This window comes from Hemibagrus wyckioides, linkage group LG08, assembly GCF_019097595.1.
Source record: "Hemibagrus wyckioides isolate EC202008001 linkage group LG08, SWU_Hwy_1.0, whole genome shotgun sequence".
NCBI lineage: Eukaryota > Metazoa > Chordata > Actinopteri > Siluriformes > Bagridae > Hemibagrus > Hemibagrus wyckioides.
This window is the reverse complement of record NC_080717.1, coordinates 23,766,876-23,789,375: the sequence shown is the minus strand read 5'-3', so window position 1 is coordinate 23,789,375 and position 22,500 is coordinate 23,766,876. Positions and strand designations below refer to the sequence as shown.

At 41.7% G+C, this 22,500-nt stretch overlaps 2 protein-coding genes across 7 annotated transcripts in view; both read right to left on the bottom strand.

Moving 5' to 3' along the window:
• Positions 1–639, bottom strand: part of ppp6r3 (protein phosphatase 6, regulatory subunit 3) — a 20,930-nt gene extending 20,291 nt beyond the window's left edge. For 2 of the 6 annotated variants that reach the window (XM_058396924.1, XM_058396925.1), the window contains exon 1: positions 1–233. This exon is cut by the window's left edge and continues 133 nt beyond it. The gene's annotated coding sequence lies outside the window, so the exon portion shown is untranslated. Of the gene's footprint in view, positions 234–483 lie in introns of those variants that run through there. The other 4 variants (XM_058396921.1, XM_058396926.1, XM_058396922.1 and 1 more) reach the window with 3 other exon arrangements.
• An 889-nt stretch (positions 640–1,528) lies between these two features.
• The window catches only part of lrp5 (low density lipoprotein receptor-related protein 5), a 41,039-nt gene continuing 20,067 nt past the window's right edge, over positions 1,529–22,500 (bottom strand). The window contains exons 7-24 of the mRNA XM_058396874.1: positions 21,017–21,413; positions 20,123–20,294; positions 16,839–17,055; positions 16,211–16,500; positions 15,903–16,129; positions 14,541–14,725; positions 13,918–14,241; positions 13,521–13,717; positions 12,908–13,113; positions 11,789–11,979; positions 7,491–7,700; positions 7,207–7,332; positions 6,567–6,803; positions 6,101–6,211; positions 5,778–6,008; positions 5,446–5,588; positions 4,383–4,480; positions 1,529–3,837 (exon numbers count right to left, since the gene is read on the bottom strand). Coding sequence (XP_058252857.1) covers positions 3,576–3,837; positions 4,383–4,480; positions 5,446–5,588; positions 5,778–6,008; positions 6,101–6,211; positions 6,567–6,803; positions 7,207–7,332; positions 7,491–7,700; positions 11,789–11,979; positions 12,908–13,113; positions 13,521–13,717; positions 13,918–14,241; positions 14,541–14,725; positions 15,903–16,129; positions 16,211–16,500; positions 16,839–17,055; positions 20,123–20,294; positions 21,017–21,413 — 3,824 coding nt within the window. The 3' untranslated portion in view covers positions 1,529–3,575. The remainder of the gene's footprint in view (positions 3,838–4,382; positions 4,481–5,445; positions 5,589–5,777; positions 6,009–6,100; positions 6,212–6,566; positions 6,804–7,206; positions 7,333–7,490; positions 7,701–11,788; positions 11,980–12,907; positions 13,114–13,520; positions 13,718–13,917; positions 14,242–14,540; positions 14,726–15,902; positions 16,130–16,210; positions 16,501–16,838; positions 17,056–20,122; positions 20,295–21,016; positions 21,414–22,500) is intronic.

Genomic DNA, 22,500 nt, shown 5'->3' with positions numbered 1-22,500 from the left:
GATTCTGACAGGCGCCAAAAAATATAGATAGCTACACCATCAAGACGGCACTTTTCAAGATGGCGGCGTCGTCAACCTCCTTCCCCCCACAGCACGGCTACCGTGGTGCCAATCAAACCTCGTTCTGGAAGCTGATTGGTCTACAGGCATGTCCATTCTAACGCTTTAAAAACACATCCAGGCGAGTCAAATGTTGACATTGTTAACTAAACAAAAATAACATCGCATACGGAGTCATATAAGAAAGAACGCTGCATAGAAGGTGTGTTTGAGCGCAAACGCGTTTTTTGTCAGAGACAAAATCGTACGTGGGATACGCCCACATTGTTAAGCACCAATAAGAATCCCGGTTGGTAAAGAAATCCTAGTTCTCATTGGCTGTTACAATTTTAATCACCGCGCAACGACCCGCCTTGGTAGAATAAAAACTAAACCGCATTAAAACTAACGTCTTTCATTGATCGCGCGAGAAAAATATCTTACCGATTTCTGCTCGAGCGCCAGTCATGACGTTTACAGTGAATCCGCTTCACCAATCCATCCACCGGGCTGCAAAAATCGCTGTAGCTTCAGGTTAAAGCTTCGTCGATGCTCGGTTTCGAATTCACTCGGACTGTTTTTTTTCCTTTTGCTTATTTTGCAACGCCCTAGCAACAGTGTGACGTCATTGAGATTGACACGGGAGCTGACCAATGAACAGCCAGGTCCCGCCCAGTTCAGGTTTAAAGCAGAGTTAACCTTGTCTTACATCTTACGTCTAGGATAAAGAAGGAGGACAAAAAATTAATAGATACAAAAGGGACAATGTATATTATTATTATTATTATTATTATTATTATTATTATTATTATTATTATTATTATTACTACTACTACTACTACTATTATTTTTTTATATATTTATTTTTGACTATTATTATTATTATATTATTTTTATTATTTTTTTACTATTATTATTATTTTTAGTAGCAGTAGTAGTTGTAGTATTACTATTATAAAAAACTATTTAAAGAAAAAGAAAACAGTCTGCATAGAGGAAATCTCAAACTTTAGTCTTAAATTATTAAAAAGTCAAAAATCAAATAATAGATTATTTCATTCTGGCTGCGAAAAAAAATCCCAGAATGAAAATGTTTTCCAGAATAAATGTTTTAAAGATAAAATAGTAATCTTCTTGTCTTGCTAGCAGACACTAGCTTTTGTATCCGAGCACTAAAATTTCTGTAGCATTTAAACTTTTAATTATTTTATTATTATAAATATTTTATTATTATATTATATTATATTATATTATATTATATTATATTATATTATATTATATTATATTATATTATATTATATTATATTTAATAATCGAGTGATTCTCTTGTGTGGTTTGGCTCTGTGGCCTTGATGTAATTAAAAAAATAAACTGATCTGATGAAATGTTTCATGTTTTGACCAGATGAGTGCAGTAAAAGCCTGAAAAATGAAACAGTAAATTGACTACATTACGCCATTTTATTAAGAAATAGCACGAGAGGCTGACGCTCCGTAAAATAGAACCTTTATTATATATAAAAATGTATTTGATAGAAAAAAAATCAAATCATCACAAATGTGCATTACATGAGGCATCTGTACATTAAAACGCTGATCTGAAGCTCGGTGGCAGTGTGGAAGCTGCACATACACACACTACATTTAACAAGAAAAAAAAACAATCACAGAACGATTAAACAGAGCGAAAAGAGGCGTCACAAAGTCCAAAAGACGTGATTCGGTCACATTCAGGGCTTAAAGACAACCTGGATGAGACGTTAATCGGTTAATTAATTAATTAATTAATGAGCTAATGAGGCAGTGCTGCTTTCAGCTTCAGAGATGAAGTCAATCACAACCAGGGAAAAAAAACGTTAGACCTCCACAGAGGTCTCGAGAAAATTGAAAAGAATGATAAAGAAAGAAAGAAAGCTTTAAACATAAAAGATAAGAAAAGACAGCAGAAAGTGCTGTAGTGAACAGCAGTGAGGAAGAGAAGGTAGCCCTATGTGTGTGTGTGTGTGTGTGTGTGTGAGAGAGAGAGAGAGAGGGGGGGGGGGATAGAGAGAGAGAATGAATTTAGAGTTTAAAGAGCTGCTGATTGGTCAGTTTTGTGACATCATCAGTGGCGGTTGGAAGTGAAACACACTGCATGTGTGGATCCTCAGCATCTTTAACAGTTCGGCACTTTATGGTGATGTGACACTTTAATGTTGGCTCACGGCATCCTGAAAGATCCAGACACTTTTCAAATCTAAGTGCTTCATGTAAAAATCAACACAATGTTCTTCTATAAACACAAGGACACGGACTACATGCGCTAAGACAGGTGAAATACACTGTTAGTTCATTTCAAGGGCAAGAGTAAGATGGAATTTTTTAAAGTAAAACTAAACTAAAACTAAAATCTCCTCCTTATTAAAGCTGAGCATCCCCCCCCCCCATAACGAGTCCAGAGTTTCTGACACATGCTAACAGGCCACACGCTAACGGAAGCTAACACGACTGGCTCGAGACGTCTGAGCAGGCAACCAGGAGCTGCTTTCATTTCTTTTTAATTCTCATCTGTTAATCCAATTGGCTTAGAGAGAAAACAGATGTCCTGGTTTACTCTTCACTTCCCTTATATGGTCACAGCCTCCTGTCCTGTGATAATATATTTACATCCATGTTTGGAAAATAAATCTAGTTTACACGTCAAACTCATTTCTATCAGTACTAACAGTTCCCTTCACTTTAATATTCCGTAATATTATATAACTCATTGAAAATATGTAGCAGGGCGTGGCTAATGACTTGATTGACAGCCGGACTTTTTTATGTTTGATGCAGTAATCAGCTCTCGGCTGTGAGCTCAGACGTTTAGTCATGATGTTTTTCCTCTCTTACATGAGCCGTGTTTTATATTCGAATATGATATTTTACACAAGTGAAGCTGAAACATTGCTTTGAGCTCAATAACAGTACAATTAAAACATTAGCACTATCACGATACTACGATTTCACCAGCAAGCTACAGCCATATGGGTGTGGCTTGCTGGTGATTTCCATTTAATTTCCATGTGTATGTATGTATATATATATATATATATATATATATATATATATATATATATATATATATATATATATAGATAGATAGATAGATAGATAGATAGATATGTGTGTGTGTATGTGTGTGTGTACACGTATATACATGTGTAGAGGCGTGACTTTGCCGGCTGTTTTCATCATTATTCGGATTAAAGGATTATGTACAATAGCAGCAAACACACTTTTGGTAAACAGAACTAGCCAAACATACGCTTCGTAATTCGTAAAAATTCACATAGAGAACAATCGGCGGGACACGTCGCCATGACGGTGACGGCAACGTCATTATTATTACTATTATTATTATTATTATTATTATTATTGTTATCATTATTATTTACTTTATTATACATATGTACAACATATCCGCTTTAAAAAATAACGTCTTTTTGGTTTTTTTTCTGAGTGAGGGAAAATAAAACATGCCCACTTGGCTTCAAGTGTGTGTGTGTGCGTGTGTGGTCAGGATGAGTCTGTGCAGGGTGAGGGTGGGGGTGGACACAGGTGGAAGTAACTGCGCTCGGTGGAGGGTGATGGCGGACAGCTCTCCTCGGCGGACATGTAGTGGCTGCGTGGGGTGGGTGGTGGTGGACACGGCTCTGAGTCCCAGTTCACCTCCATGTAGTACTTATTACTCTTCCACCGACTTGGCGTGTAATCGCTGTCACACACATCTGTGCTGCAGGGCGTGGTGGGTGGAGCACCGCCCCGTACCACATAAGGCCTAGAGAGAAGGGGGCAGGGTAAACAGGATCGGGGGTTAAATCATATGAAATATTACCACAGAACATCTGTAACAGTTCTAATCAATTCACATGAATCTCTGAGTGCGGCTTCATGACCTACACACTCATCACACTAAACACGCCATGTGTACTACACACACCTCATTCTAATACACACTGATTGTTTAGCTCTTTATTTTAAGTGCTTGTTACAAGGGGCATGGCCAAACGGCATCATTAGTAGGCAACGGCAACATTTACCTGTGCCTGTGCTAGGGACTTAATAACTTCAATAAAAAACCCTCAAGGTGTGGCTCCTCTGACACACACTGTTAAACCTCATCTACATTTTATTGTTCTCCATTTTAAACTTTCAGTTCCAGACAAGGAGACAAGTGAAAAGAGCAAGCAATGAAAATGCAATGTTGAATAAGTCAGTCTTAAAATGGATGGAGATAAACATAGCACAATGAAAAGTTCCATAATAGTCAGTAAATAAAACCCAAAATAAAACTGAGCTTTTGTGTGTGTGTGTGTGTGTTACCTGTAAGACCTGGTTGTCGACGGGCTGTTGGATGAATAAAACACTTCAGTGTTATAGAGTGAGCGATCTGTAGCTGGTGATGGGGGAGGATTCAGAATCTGTACACAAATAAAAAATAAAACCTTAAAACATGAACATAAAATCACCTTACACACTAAATACAATCCAAACTATTGGGGGAGTTGTTGAGGGAGTTTTTGAGGGGGTTGTTGAGGGGGTAGTTGGGGGAGTTGTGGTAGGGTTGTTGAGGGAGTTGCTGAAGGGGTTGTTGAGGGAGTTGTTGAGGGAGTTGCTGAAGGGGTTGTTGAGGGAGTTATTGAAGGAGTTTTTGAGGGAGTTGTTGAGGGGGTAGTTGGGGGAGTTGCTGAAGGGGTTGTTGAGGGAGTTGTTGAGGGAGTTGCTGAAGGGGTTGTTGAGGGAGTTGTTGAGGGGGTTGTTGGGGGGTTGTTCAGGGGGTTGTTCAGGGAGTTTTTGACGGGGTTATTGAAGGAACTTCTGAGGGGGTTGTTGGGGGGGTATTGAGGAAGTGGCTAAGGGAGGTGCTGGGGGGTGGTTGAGGGAGTGATTAAGGGGGTTTTTGAGGGAGTTGTTGGGGGGTTGTTCAGGGGGTTGTTCAGGGAGTTTTTGAGGGGGTTGTTGAAGGAATTTCTGAGGGGGTTGTTGAGGGGGTATTGAGGAAGTTGCTGAGGGAGTTGCTGGGGGGTGGTTGAAGGAGTTATTAAGGGGGTTTTTGAGGGAGTTGTTGAGGGAGTTTTTGAGGGGGTTGTTGGGGAGGGGTGTTCAGGGAGTTGTTGTTGAGGGGGTTGCTCAGGGAGTTGTTGAGGGAGTTGCTGAGAGGGTAGTTGATGGAGTTGTTGAAGGAGTTGTTGAGGGGGTTGCTAGGAAAGCTGGGCTGGGGTTGTTGTGGGGGTTGCAGGTTGTTGAGAGGGTTGCTGGGGGACTTGGGCTGGGGTTGTGGTGGGCGTTGTTGAGGGGGTTGCTGGGGGTGTTGGGCTGGGGTTGTTGTGGGGGGTTGCTGGGGGAGTTGTTGTAATTCTGGTTGTAATATAGTGTGATGATTAACCTGTGGGTAAAAGGCAGCTTTGGTGCTGGATGAGCTGCTGGATGAAGCTCCAGTCACATGGTTCCTGTCGTATAGAGGAGCTCCACTGCTACTGCTACCCATCAGACTGACTGAGCTCACGATTGATTTCCCACAAGATATACCTACACACACACACACACATTCTGTTATATTTATCATGTAACATGTTATATGTATATAACAGCTACAGTCTCTTCACACAATAAAATATAAGCAAGGTCAAGTGCATCAATCCACCCTGTCTGTGTGTACTACTAACACACACACAGTTGTGGTGGAGTTGTGGCTAGTGTGTGTGTGTGTGTGTGTACCTGTACAGTTAGCGTGTTGCGTATTATTGGTGCTGATGAAGTTCAGTGGGACGTGGGCGGTCCCAGTGATGTAATCATGAGGGAATCCCCCGCTTGGCCCTTTGTAGCGGCGACACACAACACGCTGACACACAAAGCATATCCCGCCCAGCACGAACACCGACAGGATGATTCCTATCACCGGCCCGATGGTGTTGGTGTGGTGCTCGTCACCACTGGCTGGTGAGAAATCTGTGAGACAGAGACACAGAGAGAGAGAGGAATATATAATAAAAAGACTCCATTTGAAAGCCAACTGGCTGCTGAGGTGTGACATCACTCACCGCAGAAAAGCTCGTCCGAGTCATCTGAGCAGTCGGGGTACGAGTCGCACTGCTGCTTCTTCGAGATGCATTTATTATTTTTACAGCGGAACTGATTGGGCATGCAGATGGCTGGAAAAACACACACACACGCACACACTTTTGGCATCTGTCTGTCTGAGCATCGGAAAATGAAGAAGTTTGAGCAAGTAGTGCACTCAGTAGCGGGATTAGCATTTTATTTCACTCACTAGGTTATCTGTCACTTTGTAGATAAATTAGCTTCCATCCTATTAACTTTCATTTCACTCACTAGACAGTTTAGCTATAAGCTGTGTATGTGTGGGATTAGTGCTATCAACATTATTTTTCTGATATTAATCTTTTAAAAAAGTGGGTTTTTTAGTGTGTGCTTGAGCGTACTGAACTTCTGCAAATGTAACATCTATAAGTAGTCACGTGACAGTGGACATGTGAGCGGTCATACTGTGGCAGTCGAGTTCGTCAGATCCGTCAGTGCAGTCCTGTTCTCCGTTGCAGCGCAGCTTAGCATCAAGACACTGCCCACCGTGACACTGAAACTGCTGCTCAGAGCACACGGGGCAGTTCATTTCGTCGCTGTGGTCAGCACACTCGGCAATACCGTCACACCGCCACGTCATCGGGATGCAGTCGATCTCGCCTGTCGCACACGTGAAATGATCCGCCGAGCATGTGGGTGGGTCTGAGGGTTCACAAAAAACGAAACAACAATGTTAACTCCTTACAGTACAAATCCGCTCACTTCCTCCGTCAAGTTTGCTAAGAATCTCAGTTCTGCTGACTTTCATTTTCGTGAATTATAAAAATAGCAAGGGTGGTAAATGTGTAACATCAAACACTCAGCGTTATCTTTTTAACGGTTTATAAGCGATGCCTTAGTATTATCATTAACATTCGGTTTGTATCCTACGTCTCATTTCATGAGATTCTGTCATAACTGTCATAAATTGAGCAGTTTTAGCCCCACCCCTCAGCTCTCTAATTAACATACATACAATCTGTTTGATATAACATTTTTTTGAGGATACAAACTAAGAAATAAATAAATAGACCTGAGTGTGTGTGTGTGTGTGTGTAAAGCACACCTCCACAGCTGAGCAGGTTCTGCAGCAGTACCAGGTGTATGGGGCACGAGCATCGCGGAGTCCCGTCTCCCTTAGCAATGCAGATGTGTGAGCATCCTCCGTTGTCACGGGCACAAGGATGGGAAGCTGAGGAGGAAATCACATCTACTTAGTGTGCACTATTTAAGAATAAAAAACTCCAGAATATTATAGACACACAACAGCAGCCCAACAAATCAACAGTCCGTATGCATTTACAGTAACTGTATGGTATCAGTAACCGGAGTGTGATGTGTGAACCGTACAGAACTCGTCCGTCTCTATCAGCTCCACAGCATGAATTCCGGTCAGAGACTGAATCCGTCCCTGAATCCGAGTCCTCTTGTCCCCAGTGCGCTTATCCACACGCTCGATAATCTGCTGCTGCTTATCAATCCAATACAGGTGATCTCCGAGAACAGTCAGACCGACCGGTTGCAGGATGTTAGAGTCCTGGAGGACAATCCGATTGGCTCCTAGAGCAGAAACAACGAGATGAATGGAAAACAAAGCAGGAGAATGATGTCAAGAGCAAACTATAGACCGTAAATTTGATTAAAAAAATCATAAGTCAAGATAAAATCAACCCTAAATCAGTGTAACAGTGTAGAGTTAATGTATCAGTGTAGTGTTAGTGTAACAGTGTAGTGTTAGTGTAACAGTGTAGAGTTAATGTATCAGTGTAGTGTTAGTGTAACAGTGTAGTGTTAGTGTAACAGTGTAGAGTTAATGTATCAGTGTAGTGTTAGTGTAACAGTGTAGTGTTAGTGTAACAGTGTAGAGTTAATGTATCAGTGTAGTGTTAGTGTAACAGTGTAGTGTTAGTGTAATAGTGTAGAGTTAGTGTCAGTGTATTATTTGTGTAACAGTGTAGTGTTAGTGTAACAGTGTAGTGTTAGTGTAACAGTGTAGTGTTAGTGTAACAGTGTAGTGTTAGTGTAAGAGTGTAGAGTTAGTGTCAGTGTAGTATTTGTGTAACAGTGTAGTGTTAGTGTAACAGTGTAGTGTTAGTGTAACAGTGTAGAGTTAGTGTCAGTGTATTATTTGTGTAACAGTGTAGTGTTAGTGTAACAGTGTAGAGTTAGTGTCAGTGTATTATTTGTGTAACAGTGTAGTGTTAGTGTAACAGTGTAGTGTTAGTGTAACAGTGTAGTGTTAGTGTAAGAGTGTAGAGTTAGTGTCAGTGTAGTATTTGTGTAACAGTGTAGTGTTAGTGTAACAGTGTAGTGTTAGTGTAACAGTGTAGAGTTAGTGTCAGTGTATTATTTGTGTAACAGTGTAGTGTTAGTGTAACAGTGTAGTGTTAGTGTAACAGTGTAGTGTTAGTGTAAGAGTGTAGAGTTAGTGTCAGTGTAGTATTTGTGTAACAGTGTAGTGTTAGTGTAACAGTGTAACAGTGTAGTGTGAGTGTAACAGTGTAGAGTTAGTGTCAGTGTAGTATTTGTGTAACAGTGTAGTGTTAGTGTAACAGTGTAGAGTTAGTGTCAGTGTAGTATTTGTGTAACAGTGTAGTGTTAGTGTAACAGTGTAGTGTTAGTGTAACAGTGTAGAGTTAGTGTCAGTGTAGTATTTGTGTAACAGTGTAGTATTTGTGTAACAGTGTAGTGTTAGTGTAACAGTGTAGAGTTAGCGTCAGTGTAGTATTTGTGTAACAGTGTAGTGTTAGTGTAACAGTGTAGAGTTAGTGTCAGTGTAGTATTTGTGTAACAGTGTAGTGTTAGTGTAACAGTGTAGTGTTAGTGTAACAGTGTAGAGTTAGTGTAACAGTGTAACAGAGTAGTGTGGGTGTAATAGTGTAGAGTTAGTGTCAGTGTAGTATTTGTGTAACAGTGTAGTGTTAGTGTAACAGTGTAACAGTGTAGTGTGAGTGTAACAGTGTAGAGTTAGTATAACAGTGTAGTGTTAGTGTAACAGTGTAGTGTTAGTGTAACAGTGTAGAGTTAGTATAACAGTGTAGTGTTAGTGTAATAGTGTAGAGTTAGTGTCAGTGTAGTATTTGTGTAACAGTGTAGTGTTAGTGTAGCAGTGTAACAGTGTAGTGTGAGTGTAACAGTGTAGAGTTAGTGTCAGTGTAGTATTTGTGTAACAGTGTAGTGTTAGTGTAACAGTGTAACAGTGTAGAGTTAGTGTCAGTGTAGTATTTGTGTAACAGTGTACTGTTAGTGTAACAGTGTAACAGTGTAGTGTTAGTGTAACAGTGTAGTGTTTGTGTAACAGTGTTAGTGTAACAGTGTAGTGTTAGTGTAACAGTGTAGTGTTTGTGTAACAGTGTAACAGTTTTAGTGTAACAGTGTAGTGTTAGTGTAACAGTGTAACAGTGTTAGTGTAACAGTGTAGTGTTTGTGTAACAGTGTAACAGTGTTAGTGTAACAGTGTAGTGTTTGTGTAACAGTGTAATAGTGTTAGTGTAACAGTGTAGTGTTTGTGTAACAGTGTAACAGTGTTAGTGTAACAGTGTAGTGTTAGTGTAACAGTGTAGTGTTTGTGTAACAGTGTAACAGTTTTAGTGTAACAGTGTAGTGTTTGTGTAACAGTGTAGTGTTTGTGTAACAGTGTAACAGTTTTAGTGTAACAGTGTAGTGTTTGTGTAACAGTGTAACAGTGTTAGTGTAACAGTGTAGTATTTGTGTAACAGTGTAACAGTGTTAGTGTAACAGTGTAGTGTTTGTGTAACAGTGTAATAGTGTTAGTGTAACAGTGTAGTGTTTGTGTAACAGTGTAACAGTGTAGTGTTTGTGTAACAGTGTAACAGTGTTAGTGTAACAGTGTAGTGTTTGTGTAACAGTGTAATAGTGTTAGTGTAACAGTGTAGTGTTTGTGTAACAGTGTAACAGTGTAGTGTTTGTGTAACAGTGTTAGTGTAACAGTGTAGTGTTTGTGTAACAGTGTTAGTGTAACAGTGTAGTGTTTGTGTAACAGTGTAACAGTTTTAGTGTAACAGTGTAGTGTTTGTGTAACAGTAGCGGGGTGTACAGTTCAGCTATTGGGGTACATTTTGTATCTAACAGTAAATTAGAACTACGCTGTAAACAGTGTGAGTGTACATGTCACAGGATGAGTGTGAGGGATGTTTAGAGACGAGTGTGTGGATTTGTTGTGTGTGTATGTAGAGACAGAACATACAGTGAACTCAGGGTTAAAGTCTCTTTTAGAGCTTTTCTGATACAAGTTTTTTTTTCTGAAATCTCTCTACAGTTCAGCCAGCTGGCTTCAGAAACAGACAAAACTGAGAGATGAGATAAATCAGCTGCACTTCTCCGTCTGACACCAGCATCGATAATCAACTACTAAAGCTGTCCAGGAGATGAGAGGGAACTGAAGATGAGTGAAATACACACTCACACATACAGTCTCTCGCACACACACACACACAGTATATCAGTATAATGCTGTAGAGTTAGCGTTACTGATGTAATGACTAATAACGACCTCCAGGAGGCGCAGAAACAAAACTGATGCACTTTTTACTGTAGTCTCAAAGAATAAATTGATATTTTCACCACATTACTATTATTATTATTATTATTTACTACATCTTAAAAACTTTCAACTACACATTTTAAATTTAAGTATATGTTTTTAAAAACAATTTTATATGATGCGCAAAGATTACTTGTTTCTTTTCAGATTTTGTTTGCAGTCTAAAACTATTATTTATTTATTTATTTATTTATTTATTTATTTATTTAATCAATGGTATTTTAATAAGCTACATTTCCCACTATACAAAAAAATATTTCCTTCAAATTGTTTAATCCGTATTATAGATATTATTACTTTTATTTCATTATTTTATTTGTTGGATTATTTAGGTATTTAAATGTAAATAACTCTGAGCCTTTCCCTTCCGCAGCCGTGTGAGTGCTGATGGAAATCTCTGTGTCTCTGCTGCGTCTGTTTTATTTCCTGACTGACGGCCCGGGAGAGAGATCACAATCTCAACAGAGAGGTTATTTATCTCTCTCTCTCTCTCTCTCTCTCTCTCTCACACACACACACACACACACACACACACAGAGACACACAAAATTGGAAATGTAGCTGAAACAAAGCGTCCGGTGCCAAAAGAGCGAGACGAGTTCACATGCAACAGAGCTCACGTATCGACTAATTACAACCAGATTCTCACACACACACACAGACACGAGCGTCTGGTGATGTATTAATATCCGGTATTGTATTGGCCTTGTTTGAGTGAGTTTGTGTAATAAACATGTCATAAAGTGTTACAGCATCACAATAACGACAAAATAACAACTGCAACAAAAAAAAGGCCACTCTCTCACAATGTTTGCACATTTTTGTGCAACGTTCAGCATTTTATACACTTGCTGCAGTGCTTTTCATTATATATGAAGCTCTGATTGTGCACTGTAACCATGACAATGCACGTAGCTAGTATCAGCTAAATAACTAGCCAAACAGATCACATTCTGGTACCGAAGTCCACTTACACGCTACGTAAACATAATACGCCCACCGCTGACGCAGTTCATCAGAGCCACCCTGACACAGAGGCGTGGTGTATGAGCGCCCCAACGGAGTGTAGTGTAGACTCACTCACCGGACAGGTCACTGCTCTCGATGCGTTTCAGATCTGCGTCTACCCAGAACAGCTTGCCCAGTTTGTTATCCAGAGCGAGCGCCACAGGCCGGATCAAACCAGTCGTGAACAGAGACTCGCGCTCCGTCCCGTCCAGAGATGCGCCCTCGATCTTGGCCGAGCGATCCTGCAGCGTAGTGAAGTACATGTAGCTGTGGAAAGGAAGTAGAATATTACTCACTCATCCTCACCAGATTTTATCAGGTAAATACTTAAATGAGGGGCGTGGCTATGGAGTGAGATGGAGCTACTGTTAATTTTCAAGTAAAAACAGCCTTCCTGTTTGTGAATGTGTTCAGTGATGATATCATGATTCCAGGACCAGTCCAGGACTCGTGAGAATCAGACTGTGAGGTCAGTTTTTGTCGCAATTTTATGGTGAAGGTCTGGCAACACCAGAATCCTGATCTAATCCTCTGATGTAGCATTCGTATGATGGACATCGTTCTACTCCGTGTGTGGAAACGTTTCAGCTCGAGGGAGTAGAAGCTTCTCGAATGTTCGGCTAACGCTGTCCATCTCTGTGATCTTTCACTCTGATCTGTTATACGGTTTACATTGCAGACTTGGCGAGAGAAAGAGCACAAATAGCCGAATTACTAACAGATGGCGTTTTTTATTTATTTTTTTTAACTCTTTTTTTTATGCCGTTTGCACGCATGTTTGAAAATCAACAAAAGTTTTATTACCACACTGGGCAAGGTTTAGACATGTCTTTCATTTTTAATAAATCGGGGCAAACAATCATCTGAAATCTGTAATGTGAATGAGATTTGATGGAAAGAGAAAGTGTTTTATTCTTCAGTGATCTGGCTGTCCTGTGCTGCTGGGTCAGTTTTCTCGTTGCAGATGTGTGTGAAGCTGCAGCAGATAAACAGCCCTGATGCTTCAGAGAGGGACTGATGACCTGCTCGCTAACGTCACTTCACCCAGACAAGTGCAAATCAGAAGCATGTGAACTGTACCGGTGTTACTGGACGCTGACTGGTGGTCAGGTGTTGATTAATTCTCCAGAACAGGAGCTCTGACAGTAGCGCGGGTTATACTTTGAATTCCTTTTGATTTCCCGTCAGTGCTCACCCTTTCTCTGCGTTGACGACGATGGCTCGGGGTTTGTCGACGTCGTCTCTCAACACTTCCCCGACGATCTGTCCGTCCATGCGCTGCACATTGATGGTGTTGGTGTTCTCACAGGTCCAGTACACCGTGCGGCTGAACGGATCAACACTCAAATCGTGCGGCTGTTTGAGAGGCTGTGTGGGGCTCGGGGATACCACGGTCATCGCCTGACACACACACACACACAGTTTCATATCAGTCTTCAAAAACTAGGATTTCTGCTGATGGAGGAAATTAATATGGACGTACACCTAGCTTAATGTCACATCAGTCACTAAAATGCTAGCTAGGATACCTTAGCAGTCAGACAGAGAGGTTTAGTCCATTTTAGTCATGGTAACTAAAAGAGTACTAGCTGTTTGGTCTCATGGAAGGTCAGAGGTCACTAACAAAGCTTCCAAGGTGATTATGTGTGTTACCTATGGGGTCAAAGGTCACTATAGTGTGTTCAGTCATGACTAGATTAGAGTTACCTGAGCAGTTAAAGGTCACTAGAAGCAATGGAACACCTGAGCTGTTAAGTCTCCTGAACAGTGCACCGGTACAAGAGGTCAGAGGTCAGTGGGCTGCGTACCTGAGAGCCGTCGTCTCTGGCCTTGCGGATGCTCTGCTTCCCGTCAATCCAGTAGATGAATCTCTTCAGGGGGTCGAAGCTGATCGCTCGCAGATTCCTAAACACGTGGATCGGCAAAATCATATCCGGACTCTGCTCTCCCAAAACCATCCGACTGATAGAACTCTTCTGACTGAACAACAGGAAACTGGAGGGAGCTGGGGGGAGGGAGAGAGAGAGAGAGAGAGAGAGAGAGGGAGAGAGAGATATACAGCTTCGATTGTGTCTGTTGGGCTGAAGTGTATTCTTGTGAGTAGTGTGCGCGTCTGTGTGTGTAACTGAAAGCAGCTGTATGTGTGTGTGTGTTACTCACAGCTGCAGTGTGTAGTGTGTATGTGTGTGTGTGTGTGTTACTTACAGCTGCAGTTGTGTCCATTGGGCTGCAGTGTGTAGTGTGATGCGCAGCGACACTGAGCCCCTGACGGAGAGGCCAGACACAGGTGAGCACAGTGGCCGTTGTTGTGTGAGCACTGGTTAGATCCATCCTGTCGTGACGAGTGGAACACCAGGATGTCCATGACGTACTCCAGCTGTCCCTGCACCAGAGTCCGGTTCTGACCGCTCCGCTTATCCGCTCGCTCGATACTGCGCTGTTTCCAGTCGGTCCAGTAGATAAAGTCTCGGTACTGAGTCAGACCGAAGGGGTGTGGGAGATCATCAGCTATGATCTCACGCTGCTGACCTGAAGAACCACAAACGCCACAACCATCCTCATAATCTTCCTCTTCAACATGATCATCTTCTTCATCTTTACATTATCTCTCAACATCATCATTATTAGCAGTAGAAGTAATAGTATTTTAATTAGATATTATTATTATTTACCTTGTTGACACATGCTAAATCATTTGATTGTGTTCATTGGAATAATTAAATAGCATATTTTAATAAACAGATTCATTTTGGTGACATCATCATTTTTATTGTAGACTATTTATTTATTTATTTGTTTATTTGTTTTTAAGTGAAATAAACACACACCCTGCATGTTGGTGGACTCGATCATGCACGTGTCCAGGTCGGTCCAGTACAGTCTCTGATCCATGTAGTCGATGGTCAGACCGTTGGCTCGGCCCACTTTATCCACCAGAGTGATGATGTTGCTGCCGTCCATGTGAGCGCAGCCGATACGGGGACGACCCCCCCACTCCGTCCAGTACATATACCTACATCAACAATCATTCAAGAAGAAATACAACTAAACTGAATAATAATAAGCAGAAGATGATGAAGAAGAACAACAACAATAATAAAAACAACAATGTAGAATCAAATAAAAATAAGAATAAAATATTAATAATAAAATATATTTAATATTTTAAATAGACTGTGTCTGCACTAATGTGTTAAAGGAAAAGTTCAAAAATAATATCATTAAAATAATGAATTTTAGGAGAAATAAGAAAGAAAGAAAGAAAGAAAGAAAGAAAGAAAGAAAGAAAGAAAGAAAGAAAGAAAGAAAGAAAGAAAGAAAGAAAGAAAGAACTATATAAATAAATAAAGGCCTGCCTGTTGATAAGCGGCTTCAGGCACCTTCACACAGAGACCAGCACAGATGCTAGCACGATGCTAACTGTGTGAAAGCCTGTAGAACCTGTAGAACACAGGTTCTCATAGAGACACTAGAAAGTCACAGTCACACAGTGGTGCTCTGACAGCTGCATTAGAACAGTGTGTGTGTGTGTGTGTGTGTAGAACCAGAGCCTTAAACCACAGGAATGTGTTCTGGCTGCTGGAGGGAGTGTCTTCTCTCTTACAGACACACACTGTGGCCATGGCGTGTCGAAACATGCGGCCACACACACACACACACACGCTCACACACACAAGTAAAGAACCATGGCCTGGAGGAATGAGTGAGTCTTCTAGAAAGATATGAAGACATAAAGTCATTTAGAGTGTGTGATTACATAACCGCTAAAATCCTGACGTTTAAACACACACACACACACACACACACACACACACTGGTACTGTACACCTGTAAACTTTACTCTTTACACTTTAACCAACCGAGAAGAAAAAAAAATATTAGATTTATATTATTATCATTACTGCAGACGCAACAGCATGATAAGTGACATCTGTAAAAATGAACCGGGCCACAGGAATAGAACAGAACAGACAGACAGAAAGAAAAAAAAGGGAAGGAAGGAAAAATGAAGCAGGGAATGAAAATAAGGACCTGACAGCAGTGAGGGGTGACACTACACTTCATTTTGCCTAAAATCTATAGCTAGCTGTTTGTCAGCAGGTACTAACAGGGTAACCATGGCAACCTGCCTTCACTCAAGACAGCACCACTCACTAGAGGTGTACAGGAAGTGAAAGATGCATGCTCACCCGTTAGCCGGATCCAGCGCTAGGGAGCGAGGGTTGTCCAGGTCTTTACACACCAGAACCTGCCGGTACTGACCGTCCAGACGGGCCACCTCTATACGGTTGGTTCCGGTGTCGGCCCAGAATATGTTCCTGCCCATCCAGTCCACAGCCATTCCCTCAGGATAATCCAGACCGAACTCAATCACTGCCTCCACACCGCTGCCGTTCATAAACGCACGGCTAATCGTCTGCCACAGAGAACAAATCGCGTTTAGCTGCAGGAAAGCAAACAGTTCGCATCCACATCTACAGTGAACACTGGAGCTCACCTTGGTGTTAATGTCAGTCCAGAAGATTCGGTTCTCTGCGAAGTCAAAGTCGAGTGCTGAAGCCTCTTTAATGCCACTGAGTGGGATGGCCACGTCGTTGCTGTTGGTTCCCAGCGAGATGCTGCGGATGTCGACGCGGTTGGTGAAGAGCAGGAACGCTTCAGGAACGACGCATGTGCGCAGATCACTGAGGAGCTCCAGACCCATCGGGCACGCGCACGTGAGACCCCGTGGCCCATTGAAGCAAAGGTGACTACAGCCGCCATTGGACTCAGTGCAGCCATTAGTGCCTGAACACACACACACACACACACACACGAGTCACTAGGGTGAATGAATCAGTTTCAGTCATTTGTTTCTGTTCAGTTGCTGTTTTGAATCCTGATTAAACCTGTTGATTCAGCAAATTTTTGAATCACTGAATGTTCTGTTTATGGCACAGTTCACTCCTCTGCTGTTCAGCGACTCTGTATTTGAATCAGAGAATCTTTAACTCATCACTTACGCTGTTAGCTGTCTGCCTTAAACAGCGACATGATCAAACTAAATGATTCGGTGAGTGAATCTGAATGAATCATTCAAGTGAACATCACTGAACACTGTGGCGTTGGTGGTTTTGTTTCCTTACCAAACATCTCGCTGACTTTGGTGGCTTTGAGGCCCATGAGGTCAGGCAGCTGCTCGACGATGACCTCACGCGTGATCTTGGTGGTGTGAACACGCTCGATGCTCCTCCGCTGCCAGTCGCTCCAGTAGATGTAGTCACCCAGCAGCGTGAAGCCAAAAATGTGCGGCAGTTTATCGTCCAGCAGGGTCGCTCTGTTTGACCCGTCCACGTTTATCACCTAAACAAAACATCAGAAAAACATTCAGCATCTTCAGGAAACTTCTCTACACAATATCCCCATGTATGTTTGTTGTAGAACCTCTACACCCTACACTGCACAAGATAATGTAGTGAACGAGGGTCAGTTTAATTTGTTCACTACACGGTTTCACCAGTCCACTGTGGGCGTGTCCCAAACCACACACCCTGTTCACTACATAAACACCACAGGAGACTGATGATGGGATGATAGAGTTTAAATAGTGAGCAGGGTATGTGGTTTGGGACACGCCCACAGTAGACTGAAATATTTAGTGAAGTGAATTTCTTTGCCAGCGTTAGCTCGTTCCATCACAGTCTACCAAATCCTCCAGTGGGATTAAACCAGGGGGAAGTGGACGAGGGCACATTAGAGACAGGATTGGGATGCAGTTAGTGGTGTGTGAGGATGTAAACAGTCAGATGAACAACGCGACACTGATGGACAGCCGTTATAATTCAGCATATTGTTCCCTGTGTGAAGGAACAGCACACAAAAGCTTCAAAGGACAGCCAGACTTCCACTGCTCTAATTCTGCAGAACAAGGGAGGGAGAGAGGGAGAGAGAGAGAGAGAGAGAGAGAGAGAATGAGCAAGGGAAAGAGGGAGAGGGAGAGATAGAGAAAATGAGAGAGAGAATGAGTGAGAGAGAGAGAGAGAGAGAGGGAGGGAAGGAGTGTGGAGGTGACTGGCTGATTTATTTCTGTCCTCAGTCCAGCTGCTGGCTGCATTACTTCTCACAAACGGCAAAAACAGAGAGAGAAAGAATGCTGCATGTTGTTTTACTTTCCCTCGCTCCGAACGTAACGTCTCACTAAATTTACTAAAGAGAAAAAAAAATCCTGACTCAGGGAGAGGAAGCTGTAAATGTTAAACAGCCACAGAGTGCAGAACTTCCACAACTTTCCCTTCTTCGCTCCACACAGAGAGAGAGAGAGGGAGAGAGAGAGAGAGAGAGAGAGAGGTTTAATAAAATGAGTTTAATTAATCAAAAGTTACTGAAACAACCAGAAAAGAAACAGAAAGACGCAAATGAATCAGAACAGAATAAAACTAGCCATCTTTCCTTTTCACTTGTCCCGACTTTACTTCTATTTATTTTTCATTTATTTTCCTTTTCATTTTTCTGAAAGATCGATTCCCTTTTCATTCTCATCCCTTTAAAAAAAAAAAAAAAAGTAAAACGAATAAAAGTTTACAAGTCGAAATGTTTACACGTGAAGAGATTTATTATTTATTCAGGCTCTTCAGTATTTAATTTCATTATTTTGTGGTTTTAAGATGAAGTGATCAACACTTCAGAGGCTTTGAAGGTCAGCAGGAGGCTCAGAGCTCTGACTCGCGCCTTTCTCTTCTTTACTGCCTCGATTAGACACGCGGGCCGAGACGAGGCACGACACACCGCTCACTTCCTTATCTACATCTCCACTAACACAGAGAGAGAGAGAGAGAGAGAGGGGGCAAGTGTGTGTGTGTGTGTGTGTTTCATCAGAGTACTAAATTTAATGGAGTCTGATTTCATCACACAGGAATTTCTCCTGCTTGACTTTTACAGGCGTGAAAAGATCTCACTCTCCTCTGAACATCTCCAGCAGTTCGCTTCACGAGAAATGTCCGACTTCACCACAGTCTTATTTTTATTAAATGTCTTGACTTCTAGACAAAATCGTTCGACTTCACCTCAGCATAAGTGAGGAGTAAGAAGAGGCGGGAGCCGCGGGGAGGCGGAGTCTCCGTTACTCTCTTACTGTTTTATTCCTCTGACACCTCACTGATTTATCAGCAGCTACACTCATCAACACCACAGCACATCTCCACCACTTTATACTTCATTCATCACGTGGAACAGCAGAGAGACCAGTTACTCACCTGAGCTACAGCTGGGATACACACTCATGAGACACACTGATGATACACACTGATGATACACACTCATGATACACACTCTCACTCACCTGTGTGTCTCTCTCTCTCTCTCTCTCTCTGAAACTTCAGATATTCTGAGTACAAATGATTTTCTCTTTTTATTTTCACTCAGTGTGTGTGTGTGTGTGTGTGTGTGTGTGTGTGTGTGTGTGTCTCACACAGCGATCTTCAGACCAGCACTAGATACACAGTGTGCACTACTGAGGCTCCCTATCTAGTGGCTCACTCACTAACAGACTGAGATAGAAAGATAAAGAACAAGAGAGAGAAAGACAGACAGACAGACAGACAGACAGATAGACAGATGGATGGATGGATAGATAGATAGATAGATAGATAGATAGATAGATAGATAGATAGATAGATAGATAGATAGATAGAGATAAAAAATAAAGAGAGAGAGAGAGAGAAAGAGAGAGAGAAAGACTGACAGACAAAGATAGAAAGAGAGAGAGAGATAAATAGAGAGAGAGGGGCAGACAGACAGTGATAGAAAGATAAAGAGAGAGAGAGAGAGACAGACAGACAGAGAAAGATAAAGAGAGAGAGAGACAGTTTCTTCTCGTCTATTTAAAGTCACTCATGCGGTACATTCCAGATGCCAGAAGGCAGTTTTTTTCAGACCTCCTCATTCAGGACTTAATGTTGTTTTCAACTCAATAAATAAAGGCGGACCCCCTCCCTGCATTCCCCTCCCTCTCCCCCACATGCCCCACCCCCCTTCCCTGCACCCGCCTGCTTCCCACAAATATACCCCACCCCTCCCCCATGGGGTGAAAAGGCAGAGAAGGGAAAAAGGGTAAAAAGGTAAACAGTAGCCTGTTGTTGTGAATAAAATGGGACCATTACTAACTTCTTAAAGTCAAAAGGAGAAAAGCATTAGCATAAGAAGACGTCATTACACACACACTCTCACACACACACTCATGCACACATAGACACACACTCACGCACACACACACTCACGCACACACACACTCACGCACACAAACACACATGCACACATACACACACACAAACACAGACACACTCACGCACACATACACACACATAGACACCACGCGTTTGCTAGAAATTCCAAACAAAGCTAGCTAATATAAAACTTCAGCGTCCAGTCTTACCTCGATCTTGTCTGTTTTAGCATCTCCCCAGTACAGCTTTCCTCTAGCGTGATCCAGAGCTAATCCATTTGGCCAGCCAAGGGACGTGTTCACCAGCACCACGCGCTCTGAGCCATCCAGATTAGCGCGCTCGATCTTCGGCTTCTGTCCCCAATCCGTCCAGTACATGTAGCTGCAGCGGAAACAAAAAATCCTTCATTCTTTCACACTTTTCTATCACATTAATAACTACACTATTATATTAGTCTGTCTGACCTCCACCCACATAACATACGGCCAGTGAAGATTAGAAGGGTTCTATTCATGAGAAATATTAGCTAGTAGCCTAACAAAAAGGAGCTGATGGAATAAAAAACGTGTACTATGGAAGCTAGCTGGCTAACATGACAGAAAAGAGAAAATAAATAGAAATAGGAAGTCCCCAAACATTGGTCACTGTTTAATCTTAAACAAACTTGGATAGCTAGCAAATAATGACGAGAGAATTAATAGAAGAATTAATAATAAAATTACAAACATTTTAGTCTGAATCCATCATTCTACTCATTACAGGATGAGTGAAACAGAGAGAGAGAGAGAGAGAGAGAGAGAGTGAGAGAGAGAGAGGGAGACATATAGACAGACAGACAGAAAGATAGTTATAGTTAAAACATACCTGCAAACAATAAAAAAAAGTTTCGGAATAAAGTTAACTAGCAGCTAACTAACTACCAGTTAAATTAGTGAGCTAGCACACTGCTACTGGAACATGTAGGTAGCTGTTATAAAAACTATAATATATAACTATAATATAATATATAACTCTAACTACGCAGTTCAGTCTTGTTTTATTCAACAACAAAACATATCTAGAAATATAGACGTATAAATATTAAATATAAAACCCGAACGAACCCGTTGACCGGGTCGAGTACGATGGCCCTGGGCTCGCTCAGTCCTTCAGAGATGAGGATCCTCCTGGCCGAGCCATTGAGGCGCGTCACCTCGATGCGGTCGGTCCCGGTGTCGGTCCAGTACAGGTTCCGTGCGATCCAGTCGATGGCGAGGCCGTCCGGATGCTCCACCTCCGCGCTCACCAGCGTATGGGCATCGCTTCCGTCCAGCCGTGATCGCCGGATCGCCCGCACCTCGTCGTCCGTCCAGTACACGTACCCCTCAACCGGGTCGTAGTCGATGGCGATGGCATGACGGACATCGCCCACCTGCAGGACCACGTCAGTGAAATCCGGGAGGTCCAGAGAGATCCGGCGCAGATCGGTCCGACGGGCCAGCAGCAGAACCTCCTCCGCTCCTGAATAAAAAGAAGGAATATAAAGTCTATTCAGTCTGATCAGGATCTACAGAGGATCACGTCCTTCACACAACCCACAGAACACATGCTTTTTACCTGAAAATGTAAAACAGTAGGCGGAGTCAGTGCAACTAGAGAAATGTATCAGGTGTGTGATTTAATGTTTCAGGTCAGAAACCTGTGTGTAAAATAATCTGTGTAAAAAATTTAGATGTAAAGAGAAATTAATTTTCTTAGAACTAAACAAAAGTCTTAAAATGTTATTTGTAAATATCTGTGTACTACACCTGCAATCTACAATAAAACTGAGAAAAAAAAAGAATCAAATAAAGAGCATTGTTTGATTTTCTGCTCAGGTTGGATATTAGCATAGAATCCTGGTGGATGGAAACACACTTGTTTGTGCTCTGGACTGAAGAAACCATTAAGTTCAGCTTTTTTTTTTCTCATGTTAAGAGGAAACGGCGTTCAGCGCCTCGCTCCATCAGCTCCCACACACAATCAGAGCAGACGGGGTGAGAAAAAAAACAAAAACCAGGGTTTAATTCGTGAAACGCTTTAATTTACCCTTCACTCAGCTTTCATTTGATCAGAAGTGGAAAAAAAAGAAAAAACGACAAATTTAGCCACTCAAGCTAAACACAAGCGCGCTAGTTATTCTAATATTTATGCTAATCCGCCCTTCATCTGTCCTGCTAACCACGCTGCAGCGGCTGAGAGTTACTCTGGGTTTCACATTCTCCAAAAAAACTTAAACCTAAGATCTATGTAACGCATGTTTATAATAATAATAATAACAATAACAACAACAACAACAACAATAATAATAATAATAATAATTATTATTATTATTATTATTTATTTTTTTATTCACCACTATTTGTTCCTTTATTTCTGTTTATTTTTTAGACTTTTCTGAATGATTTAGAAATGTATTATAAATGTGTGGAAGGTGCAATTTTTTTTTTGTTTGTTTCTTTGTGCTTCAAGTTTTTTTTCCAACAGGAAGATTCACAGGTAAAGAGGATTAGGACCAAAAGTTCAAGGACAATTTTCCCCAAACAGAGAAAATAAATAAATAAAGAAC